The sequence below is a fragment of the Melopsittacus undulatus genome, chromosome Z, assembly GCF_012275295.1.
Source record: "Melopsittacus undulatus isolate bMelUnd1 chromosome Z, bMelUnd1.mat.Z, whole genome shotgun sequence".
Classification (NCBI taxonomy): domain Eukaryota; kingdom Metazoa; phylum Chordata; class Aves; order Psittaciformes; family Psittaculidae; genus Melopsittacus; species Melopsittacus undulatus.
In genome coordinates this window covers 92,780,575-92,792,963 of record NC_047557.1, presented here as the reverse complement: position 1 = coordinate 92,792,963, position 12,389 = coordinate 92,780,575, and the positions used below count along the sequence as shown (strand labels likewise).

At 38.4% G+C, this 12,389-nt stretch overlaps 1 protein-coding gene across 1 annotated transcript in view; it reads right to left on the bottom strand.

Moving 5' to 3' along the window:
* The window catches only part of CMTM4 (CKLF like MARVEL transmembrane domain containing 4), a 31,902-nt gene that overhangs the window by 7,189 nt on the left and 12,324 nt on the right, over positions 1-12,389 (bottom strand). The window contains exon 2 of the mRNA XM_034073043.1: positions 5,061-5,237. Coding sequence (XP_033928934.1) covers positions 5,061-5,237 — 177 coding nt within the window. The remainder of the gene's footprint in view (positions 1-5,060; positions 5,238-12,389) is intronic.

The window sequence follows — 12,389 nt, the reverse complement described above, 5'->3', positions numbered from 1 at the left end:
TAATTTTCCAGTCAGCAGTCCTGCACGCAGACAGGACCAGCAGTTAGAGTCAGAAAGCAACACACCTTATTAGCAGTAACTACGAACCATGTAATATTTCTTGTGTTTAAAACTTGTGTTTGTATTTCTTACAGAATAATGCATGATTTACACCATGCTGCACCAAATGAGAACACAAAAAAAGAGCACTAATCCAGAGGAAATTAATTCAGACAATTTATTAAAATTTGTAAAATATTCATTTTTATCCTTAATAGGCATTACTATTTTGAAAGCAGTAAGCATAGAAGTGAAGGATGACTGACTTAATTTCTCATTCAACAGCTAAGCAAGCCGAAGAAAACTAGGACGTTTTACCGAAACAGAAGGGGAAAAAATAAATTAAAAATATAAAATAAATCAAGATTATCCTGTGAAAACCTTTGAACTACAGCTTTGTAATTACACTCTTTAGAGCCAAACCCGGCATAAGTACCATTCTGGCACTGCACCAAATTTCTGGCCAAGTACTTCAAGTGTTAGCTGCTCACACACAAAGGTTTCATCCCTGAAATAACTGAGAGAAGAACAACCCTGCAAAGATCATAAAATATGTTTTCAGGCAGCACAAGATAAAACCACTGATCTGTGTCTTCTAAAAGACACACCTGAGTCTTCATGATTCCTCCCTGTAGCAGTGGTTCCCTGGAACTGAGCCCAGGCCAACAAGCCTGGCAGAACTCTAATTGCTGTGCTCAGTTCTGTGCCTCATCTTTGAGTCTGCTCTAGGCTGAAAAGCCTGCATTCCGAACTGCTCACACAGAGAATACACTACCTGTGTTCCAGTGGATTATTTTTTTTCCTACACAGACATAAAAAGTCTATTCTACAGCTGATTATACAGTGATTTATATCTGTATTGATTCTGATGTCTCCCACCATACAAACTGTCAACACTTTCAAATTCTATATTCTCAGGTATTTGCCATCACTTGTCACCCTCACCAAGGCATCTCAGTTTTCAGCCCTGAAAAATGTACCACAGCATCATGGTGGATTCCACTCTGCAGCGCCATTAACTGTCAGAAAGCCTGGCACACCACATGCACATTCATCACAAAGTTACTACAAACACTTCTGCTAACTTTCCTACCCCCTTCCCTTCTTCTAGAGGGCTATGTCATGCGCATAGCTTGGCTGCAAGATCTTAAAGTTTTCCCTGTAGATCACATGAGATTCAAATAATGAATCTTAAACCATGACAATAATAATAAAAAAAGATAAGTTAGACAAAATTATAGCAAACATTCAGCTATTAGTTAGCTCTGAAAACAAACATTTCAAAGCAGCAGCTCATCAGTGACGCACAAATCTCTGCTGTGGTGTACTGTTCACTCCCCTGTGCCACTTGCTAGTCTCCTTGCAGAACAGGCTCTCTCTGAGCTCTGAAGCATAAAAGAAATGGAAATTTCCACTAACAGGTTCCCCAGCTTTTGCATTTTTGCATAATATTGATAGCACTGCACAACAGAGACAAGTGACTGTACTTTCATCTTATTGTAACAGACCTGCCTCTTTCCAATACACACAAGCAAGGCTTTTTCCTGGCCTCACCATCTCTGTTTCTTTCAAGTTTACTTCAGGAAGATGTGAAAATGGCTGTCAAGTCTCTAATTAGGAACAAAACAAAGCCCTTTTCCAAAATAGCTAAAAACATTTATTAGAAAAAAATAGCAAATTGGTGTATCTGTTAGGTATTAGTATATACCGATCCACATCTTCATTACAGCTAAGGATAGTGAGAAAGTCAGGGCTGTTCAGCCTGGAGAAGGCTGCATGGAGGACCTCATAGCAGCCTTTCAGTATCTGAAGGGGGCCTACAGGGATGCTGGAGAGGGACTATTCATTAGGGACTGTAGTGATAGGACAAGGGGTAACAGGTTGACACTTAAAACAGCAGGGGTTTAGACTGGATATAAGGAAGAAATTCTTTACTGTTAGGGTGGTGAGGCACTGGAATGGGTTGCCCAGGGAGGTTGTGAATGCTCCATCTCTGGCAGTGTTCAGGGCCAGGTAGGATGAAGGCTTGGGTGATATGGTTTAGTGTGAGGTGTCCCTTCCCCTGGCGGCGGGGTTGGAACTGGATGATAGGGTCCTTTCCAACCCTAACTATTCTATGATTCTATATCAAACACCAGCCACAATTCATTATAAAGAAGTCTAATTTTAATAAAGTACTAAAGGAAACAATCCTGTGTTGGACAACAGCAGATGATGGCCCAGTACTTTCTAATACATAGGATCATTTGAAAGCAAACAGATTCAAATGGTTTCTAGGAAGTCTGTGCGATGCAGTGCGATGCAAACAAAAGATTTCTCAAATTATTTCAAGGACTACAAAAACCTCTTCTTCTCACACAGCTTCTAAAAGCAAAGTTTGAGACTTTTCACAAAGGAAATACACATTATAAAGTCATAAATATTTTTTTTAAAAGCATGAATATTACTGAATTAATGCACAAGCAGGACTGACTTTCTCCTAAAGCATTTAGGAGTGTCAAAGTCTGCTCAGTAAGCAACTCCTGTGATAACTGCATCATATTCAGAGGCTGCAAAATTACCATAATAACCATCAAAACAGAGGGAAGTATTAGCTATTGAAAGAGGCAAATAATGTATGAATATGAATATAAATCTAAATATTAAAGAATAAAATGCCCAAATAAAAAAGGCATTCAGCCACAACTGTACATTCTTAAATTTTCTCTCAACTTTGCCAAAATAATCCCCCATAGGTTTTTTATCAGAGCTTTTAATCTCCCTCTCTGTACCTGCAACAGACTACAGCTAACAGAATAATGAAGATACTTCCACACTCCTCTTGGAGTAACGATCCCATCAGATTAATGGTTGTTAAATTCAGTAAGAAATACCAGGGAGAAGGATGATCTCATCAGTTAATGGAAATCAGAAGCTTTCAGTCCTCTTCTCACTTCCGTTCGAGATCTCTGGTATAATGATGGAAGAAGCATTTAATCTTCAGTACATAACTAAAAGATTGAAACTTGCAAGATCATGACAATTTACTTCCACCTCTGTTGACCTGGCAATATGGACTTAAGCAAAAGCATTGACAGTTGCCCTTCAGGTCGAACTCCAACCATGTCATGTTACTCCATGCTGTTTAGGTAAAAGGGTTCAAAGTGGGACTACTGCCCCAAACTACTTAATTAAACAAAAAAACAAGAAAATTCTCCCCCCCCCCCCCAAAAAAAAACAAACAAAACAACAAAACCATACCACAACTGGTTGGATTTTTACGCCCTCTTTTCTCTAAATGCCTGTAGCAGAGTATTATGCAGAGGCAAGTAACACCGCAAAGCAGCAGTTCTTGCCACGCAAATACCATAAGAAGTCAGAGTGGCTGAAAGGACCTGCCAGTTACACACTGATATCTACTGCATTATTTGGGGGGAAAGAAGAAAGCTGCATTTAGGATTCTGTACTCATGTAAGTTCAACATACTGTGAAAGCATCTGGCATGAAGGTGGAGTGTGCCACAGGGCTCAACAACAGAACAGAAGGTGTAGACATGCAGAATCTAGGGTATGCAGAGCCATTAAACTGTCCTTTCAGAGATACAACTTCAGCTCAGCCATGGACACCATGCACACCACTCCTCAGTCTCTTGGTAAGTCGCCTAACTTACTTTGAACATGAGCTAGATCTAGCATCCAGTGTGAAACTACTCACATTATACCAGCAAAGCCACCATGTATTTTATGCTAATGCTCTTATACACACTTGTTCTCACGCTCTTGTGCATCCTACTAACACGTATAGAACTGCATGGCATAAAAAGATGGACTTCAATTGTTCTCAGGCTGTTGTGATGCTTGTTAAAAAAAAACAAGCTGGCAACAAAACAGAGACTACCTTCTCCCTGCAGCTACTGCTTTCCAGCTTGCCAAGATACATGGTGACAATACTGGCAGCATGGAGACAAAAGCAGCAAAAGCAAGACAGCCCAGAAACTGCACTGGTTCTGTTCTGCAAGTCACACGGTCACCCTGTCACAGCTCTCAGTTTATCTAATCTACTAAGTATTCTTAGGAAGAGTTCCTCAACAGATCATGCATGCCCAGGGTACAAATTTAATTCCATATTTCATGATCATTTTTGACAAGTTATTTCAGCTTATAAACAGCTACTGCTCATGTGCAAATTGCAACATTAATAAATGACATTGAAAACAAGTTTAAAAAAAAAAATCACAAAGGAGCCTAAAAACCTCTGGGACTGCTCTCTAACAGTGCTCTAAAATAAAACAGAACATGGGCATATATGTATCTGTACTGTCTGAAAAAGTTGATAAAAATACTGTCCTTGAAGCTGACAGATCTTTTGCTTAAGTGACTTAACATGTTGATTTTGTGACCTTTGTTTATGCAACCCAATCTGAAAGTTTAACTCATAATACATCATGGAAATAGAGACTTGTACAAAAGGATGTGCACTGCCAGCAGTTCTCTTCCTAAAACTTTTAGTATTTGAGAATGCATTGAGCATTGCCAGGCAATGCTTAATAGCTGTATGTGTAAGCAATTCAAACACCTCATTTCTACAGAAAACATGTAATTTTTTACACAACTACCCAAAAATTGCATTAATCTGTGTAAGAAAATGTATGCAGCACAGCTGTCCCAATATAAAAACACAGTTTAAGAGAGAACAACAGGCTACTGTAAATACAGCATCTGTCAAAGTAAAGTAACTACAGCCTGCATTTTCACCCACTTCATCCACAAACAGTAATTACTGGCATTAGCAGGAGGTTTTTCCTTCCAAAGAGAGTCTACCCAAAGACAATTTTAGCTCTATTTAATGTTTAATTTTGCCACATTTCAAAGCTCCTTCTACTGTTAGTATTCAAATTATATACAAGTAAAATGTCCATTTTACTCAGCATAGAAAACACTCATACACAATCTTTAACAGCAGCAGAAAGTACAGTTCAAAGCCCAAACTTACAAAAAGATTTTCAGCTATTTTCAACAGAGTAAGAATCTGTATGAACTTACAGTAAGATTCCAGTTGATCTGCGGTATTCTTGTGTGAAGATTTAGACTGAACATAAGCAACAGAACTCCAGTAACCACCAACGCACTACAGCTCACAAACTCAAAGAAATAAAGGCCTTCACAAGGGGAGCATTCCATGATGGTCTCTATGCAGATGAATGCAATCAGTGCCAAAACCTAGGAAGAAAAACAAGTGGAAAAAAAAAATAAATAGATTTCCACATTTTGAAAGTAGCCACAAGTATTCCTGAAATTTCCATTGGGAACATGATCAGCTTACACTCAGGAATGTGTGATTTTAGTTTATAACAAGGCACTGTCTAAAGAGAAAAAAACAAAAGCAAATTAATGCAAGACTTTCTGGATATCTCCCATTCAACAAAATATATTTTAGCAAAATTACAAGCAGTCTAACATCAAAATAACTGAGACACCCAGAAAGGCATGAAACCCCTTCAGGCTTTACATGCAAACAGCACCTTAAACATTTTATTTCATTTTTCATTCATGATATGCTATTCCAAAACTATTAGGCCAACCTCAAGCTCAACTACACAGTATTAATATAGTGTGACTGTGAAAGACATTTCAATCAAGCTATCATTTAAATTTCACTACCAACTTGAGATGTGAATATATCCAAAATAAAATAGATTCAGGATCTCTACCAGCCTCCAAAAATGCCTTTTCATGCTTATTGTCAATATGCTATTTTTCATATTAAAACATATATTATCATTCCCTTGTAAGACAATAAAATCAGCAGCTAACAGAGGAAGGACAAACTCCTGGTGCTGCAAATACATACATATATATTGGATAACTGTTAGTCAGTCCAAATTCAGAAGAATCTCAGTAGAGTTAAACACAGACTTTTGCAAGAAGAGTTTAATTTACTGTTTAGGATAAATCAGTAAATCTCACTATTCTTAGTCTGCCCAATGGAGGAAACTAAAATATGGAAAAACTATATACCAATATTAGCTACCACTGATTAGCTACCACAGTGTATACAACTTACATATCTAAGACTACATTTCAAAAAATTCCTCTTTGAATGTAACTGGTAAAAGAAAAACAGCAGCATGGACAGTTTGGTTTTATTGAGTATTTTTAATGTTCAAGGCAAGCAAGAAAGGCCTTAAGAATGTTTTGCTTCAGTTTTCAAGACTACCACCCCCTATCCACCCACTTACATTTTTCAGAAATAATTCACTTTTTTGCTCTGCCACAAAACTCTACTGAGACTGTAGTAAGTCGGTTCAATTTGAAGATGACAGCCTCCTCATAGCTAAATATTCCCCAATTTGAAGGCTTTGTGCAAACAAAACCCAAGTTTAAAAGACTGACAGAAGCCACAACACAAATCAATTTGTAACTCCTTCTTTGCCAATTTCAATGTTTTCTTCCAGCACTTCTTATACTTCATCTATTGATTTGTCTTCTGCAACAGAAGAAGCAAAATGAATAAAGAGGATTTTGAAAGATGTTACCCATTTTGACATCAGCAGTTATCCTAAGGACAATACCCACATGCTTAATTCACTACAGACTTCAGAATACAGCATCTAATTTAAGTTTAAAAATAAATTAAACCAAACCAAAATAGTTTTTATCAAAAATCCCACAATTGGGTAGAAAGTCTCCCATAGTTCACTTTGCACAGTCTCTTGAAGAAGGCATACAAGTAATTGTGTTTTAGAGTAAAGCTCAAAAAAAGAAATCTTAGCTATTTCAAGCAGGACCAATATCACCTAATGCAAAATGATAACTGGCAAAGCTTTATCTTTTAGATGTTCCAGTAAGGTCTCCACTGTTCTTGCCACAATTTTTGATATGACACTTAAAAATTTTTATTGTTTTAAAAGCAATGGTTTCTGCAATATTCTCTAAAAGTACTGGAGCACAAGCCCAAACAATATTGGGTTTATTTTATAAAAACACAAACAGCTCTGAACTGTGCCACCAGTGTTAGGCTAAAGGAGGCAGAAGCTCTGGCAATCACTACTCTGGACAACTGCTACTTGGCATACAGAGTCTGCTGTTCTGATGATAAACACCTTACACAGACTCTTCTCCATACCAGACAGCATTGCTTCGTCAAGGCTAAGGTACCCATCTTAGCAGTCGAAGCTCAAAACAGATGAAAGGTTTTCTTGCATACAGGATTAGAAATAAAGTATGTGCTGAAGAGACACTTGAAGCAGTGAATTATAATCATAATAAGTTATTTATACATTTCCAAGCTCAGAATAGTTAATAAACTTCAGAGCAATTCTACCTTAAGACTTCATTTTATTGCTTAAGGAATTATAAAATACATTTGCCTTGACACCTTTCATACTTTGAGATGAGAAAAAAAAAGTTGTGAACACTTACACATCAGTTTGACTTAATAACCCAAACCATTCTGAAGAAAGGCAGGCAAGGATGTGCCATCAGTTTAACTAACCTGTGGTGGCATTAGTGCACAGTGGTCTAGACTGGGACAGCCCAGATCTATCGATATGTTTATCAGAAAAGCTGGAAGAAAACCTCAACTGCTTCAGCCATGAAGTGGAGGCTGTGCTTTGGGAACGTGCACAATAACTATCAACAGGAGTATTATCACAGCAGACTGGGACACCTGAACACTTGTTGGCTGGGGGACGGGAAAAGGAGAACATTCCCATGAATACCATTTACTTGTAACACTTTGGTACTTCAAGTAAGATTCCAACTGTGCTACTGTTTCTCTTGCAATAAAAACCTATTTCACTTATCTCCAAGAACACCCATTCTGCCAATGCTACAGCTAATACCTTCCTGTTGACTGCCCATTATTTGTTTTACAATGAATATTACAACAAAAAATGAAATCTGAATATACCACCACACCAGAAAGCACTATCCTCCCACACAGACTCTTTCTTTTTCATAAGCATGACAGAAATCTCAGTCTTTAATAAAAAATATTTTCTCTTTGAAGCATCAGGGTAATCTTGCCTCCTACACATTTATGAACTTGCCAGAAGCATCCTTCCAACTAACTACAAGTCATGTGAATCTTCCATAAAAGCACACTAATGCTGCTTTCACTGGCCATTCCATTCTGAGACGAATCTAAGTTTCTTTCCAATAAATACAGCAAACTACTCTGAACATATGAAATGAACATAGGATACATTATAGAATCAAACCCATGATTGACTCAGCTAAACTACTTAGAAGGGTTGTGTAAGTGCTCTAGCATGAGCCCTATCAGTTTGCCAAAGGACATGATGAACCACTGCTGGTTCATCCAGTAGTGAATTAATACAACCCTGCTACTGAAAATACCACTTGATTCATGTGGCGATTAAGTAAACCGGTATGATCATAAGCATGCCCCCAAAGTGTCCCACTGCAAACTGCAGAGAGAGCAGAAGTCTGTCTTGATCCGAGCTACCCCAGCTTATTTTCTGAGGGACTTCAGTGCAGGTTTAGCACTAACCATTTTCTCCTGTTCTCTCACAGAGCTCTGTTAACTAAAATGAAAACATCTTTCTAACCCATGTTTATCTCCACTGCCTGTCTTCTACCCTTCACTGCCTACTGAATTAGCTAATCTACATGCAGCTCACAACTTACTGAGGCTCAAAGATGTAAAAAGTCACTTCCTACACAATTTCCTCTGCCACGCCACACGTGCAAAATAAAAACTGGTGCCTTGTCTTACCACGTTGACTGTACTACTCTCTGGGGAAGAAATGAGAACAAAGACAATCCAACACCCCTGGCAAGGATCCACGCTCCATCCAGACACCACTTGAGGGTGCAGAGACTCATATTGCCCCAGGTGACTACAGCACAAAGCACAGCAGAGAAAACTCTCACTTCCCAGCTGCTAAAGCTTTGCCCTTGCTTTGTAATACAAGTCACCAGTGCTATCTCAGAAAAACAGGAGACTGGATTTTCCGGGCTGTGTCTGCCTTCAATGGCTGCAGTTACAGGGTATCTTATCGGAGCACAAGTTTTGGCCAACAAAACACAAGCTGCCACTTGTCCAGTGCAGGAGGTGACCCTCGCTTTCAAGTCACACCTCATAATTTAGGGTGATGAGTTTTGATGAGTTTTTCCACAAGCAGAAGTGTCAAGGCTTCTATACTTCATAAAAATGAGAAGTTGGACGTGAAGGAGATCTCCTCTTACATGAATGACTGCTCTCTCCCACAAACACACCTACAGCTTTCTCAGGCACAGTCACTAGAGCAAGTTTCCTCTACTGGCTAAAACAAATGTTTTCACCTGTTTTTCTCGGAACTGAGTACTTTGGAGAGTTTTCTATTCCACCCTAATTCCTCCTATGCCTCAAGATCTGTATAACTCTCTATTATTACTAGCTTTAACAGTCGCTTTTGGTTTCCCTTCTACTTCCACTCTTCAAAAATAAGTATGGAGGATTTTGCACTGGATACATAACTCTGTCACGCCAGAAACACCAGCTTATTCTACTGGATGCTTGGGTTCATGCAGAGCCAATGTAGGCTGCCTGCAATGCCACCTTTTTCTTGGACAAAGGAGATACAAGAGTCTGGCCAACAAAAATGGATCAATAAAAATGAGCTTCAGGATAAGCTTAGCAAAGGTCTTCATCTGCCCAGACTTGCAACCTAATGTGTGCAATACAGCTCTAACTCTGTCACAGGCAGAGTTTGCTCTGTAAATGGAGTAAATGGAGCAAATGGAGCAAGTTTGCCCTACCCTTCCTCCCTCATCTCCCACCACCACATGATGCAAAGGCACAAAAAAAACAAACAAACAAAAAAAAACCTCCAAGTAGAGCATTAAGCACAAGATGTATTTCCCAATAGTGATGTTTTGTGCTTTTTGTCTTGAATAAACTGGCAAACTGTTACCCACTGTTATTGTCTGGGACTTTCAGGAGTGCTAAGGTACAGTGCAAGGGTAGCACTGAACCCCAGCTGAAAGCTCCACTCAGAGTAAAGCAGTCCTCACTGGAAGAGGATGAAGCAACCACAATTTAGGGCCATTTAATTCGTGAAAGAGAGCCTCTATACTGGGATCCAATGTCCTTTAATTTAGCCACATTATCCTCCTACCATTATAGCATTCATCTCAACTTTCCTGTAAATTCCCCTGGAGAAGGGCCCTTAATGAAGAAATCATCTGCCTTAGGGCTATGTAAATGGCTTATATTTACATCACTTTCTTGGCAACACTGGCAGGTCAGACATAAAACACTCTATTTCCCCAAAATGGGGAAAATGTGCTATGAGAAGCACCAATGCTGAAAAAGAGCTTTTAGGAGGTTGCTAATGGTGCATTTTTTCTGTCAGAGTATGTTGTGTTTTATTTTTGAAGAAAATAATCAAACAACTTCGCACTAAAAATAAAAAACAGTTCTGCAATGAAAACAAAGTAAAAAATGAGTTTTCCTGTTTATCTAAAATGTTACCACAGAAAGCCTTATTGTGTGGTTAAATGACATAATTACGCATGATTTCCAAAAAACCACAAAATGGTCAGCATTTTTTCTGCCTGAAAAATACCCACAGAATTTCAGTAAGAATGTCACACTACCGAGGCATTTTTACATCCACGCTGTTTAAATTACTCGTACAGCAGGATACATATGCGCAAAATAGAGAAGAAATAAATTGCTTTTACACCACTTAAAGTATCTGAAGACATTTAACTTTCTTGAACTAAAATCTAGATTTATTGTTCTCATTTACTTGGCCCAGCAGTCCTAACTTAATGTATAAAACCAAGTGGGTCTCATTCCTTGCAAAGCACATGCATTTCCCACATCTAAAACAGCTGGCACAGATATGAATATTTGGGATCATATGGCTTAAACACAGTTCTGCTTCTCCAGCAGGAAACCATCTTTTACCCTACACAGAAGAATGACTGATTTCCCGCCTGTTCCCAGTCTGCATCCTTATGACCAAAAGAAATGTGTTATTAACTCTGGTAATTGAACTTTTCTTATAAAAAGAAAAAAATCAGAAAAAGGGCACTCACCAGAGAGGGCAGCTTAAGCGACACCAGTGATTCAGCACCCTGATTAAACTGAACTGTACTCTAACAGCACAAAATATAACACTGAACAAATCCAAAGAAACTCAATCAGAGCTCCAGATTCAACTCTGATTTGGTTCTGGTGCTGACAGTAGAAACAGCAGCAGAATACTGACATTTCTGATCTTCACTGCACCTCCAGGTGTTTACATGTAGCTGCAGTCCTCAAGTTTTATTTCTTAGCTCATGTTTGGCTATACCGTGGCAAGACTTCAGTGCATTAAATATTGTGAAATCTGTATTAAATCAGCAGCTCTTCTGCCACCTCCAGCAGGTTTCTGTAATCCTTGAAAGATTCAGCTACTGCTGACTTCCCTTTCTCAGCTTCGGCAAAAGACCAATTCTAAATACGGAACGTATTTCTGAGGCCAGAAACATTTTGCAGGCGTATTATGAGAAAGGATCATACTTAAGAATGAGGCAATGAAACTCAACATTAACAACTGAATAATAGTAGTTTCAAAAACCTAAGTATCCCAAAACTAACATTCTAAAAAAAAAAAAAAAGTAAAATGAACTGGACTGAACTAAAAGGAGCAGAATCGATTCTCAACTGGCTGAAACAGAACTGCATCCATTTTCAACGAGAACATAATCACAGTCTGCAACATAAAAAAAAGCAAGCTGCAGACAAGAAGTAGAGACTTCTTTCCTACTAACTATGCATCAAGTGCAGTGTTTTGCTTATGGCTTGAACACACCTCTTCAACAAACATTCTTATCTGCTAGATAAATGCAGAACTAATGCCAGTTCAGATGCCATTAAACAACTAGTGTTTTACAGTATGGAAATATTTTATGGTTTGAGGTTTTTTGAAAGAAAAATAAACATAGTTCTTCCTGTTACACATAAGTAATTTAAGGTTCTTTTTACACACCAAATGAAAACACAACCATGTTCCTAATAAAACAAACACACACCACAAACAAGCAAACAAATAACAATCAACCCCCCCCCTTTTATTTAGGAGTATTTCAAGGTTTTATCCAACCAAGTAGATGACCAGAAGAACCACTGAAGCAAATCTGAAGCCAAGACACACTGCAATGAGGAATTTGGCATAGGCACATTACATTTCCTTACAGAAACCTCAGGTTCAAACATACCTTCCAGATTAGACAAAAAAACGAATGTAACATGTCACCTGTCCCATAAAAAAGAGCCCATCAATAGTTTTGTACTAACCCCATCCTTTCGGAACATTCATCTGAAGATCACAGAAGCCACATTTTAAAACAGCAGCAAAAACAACATGAAACATT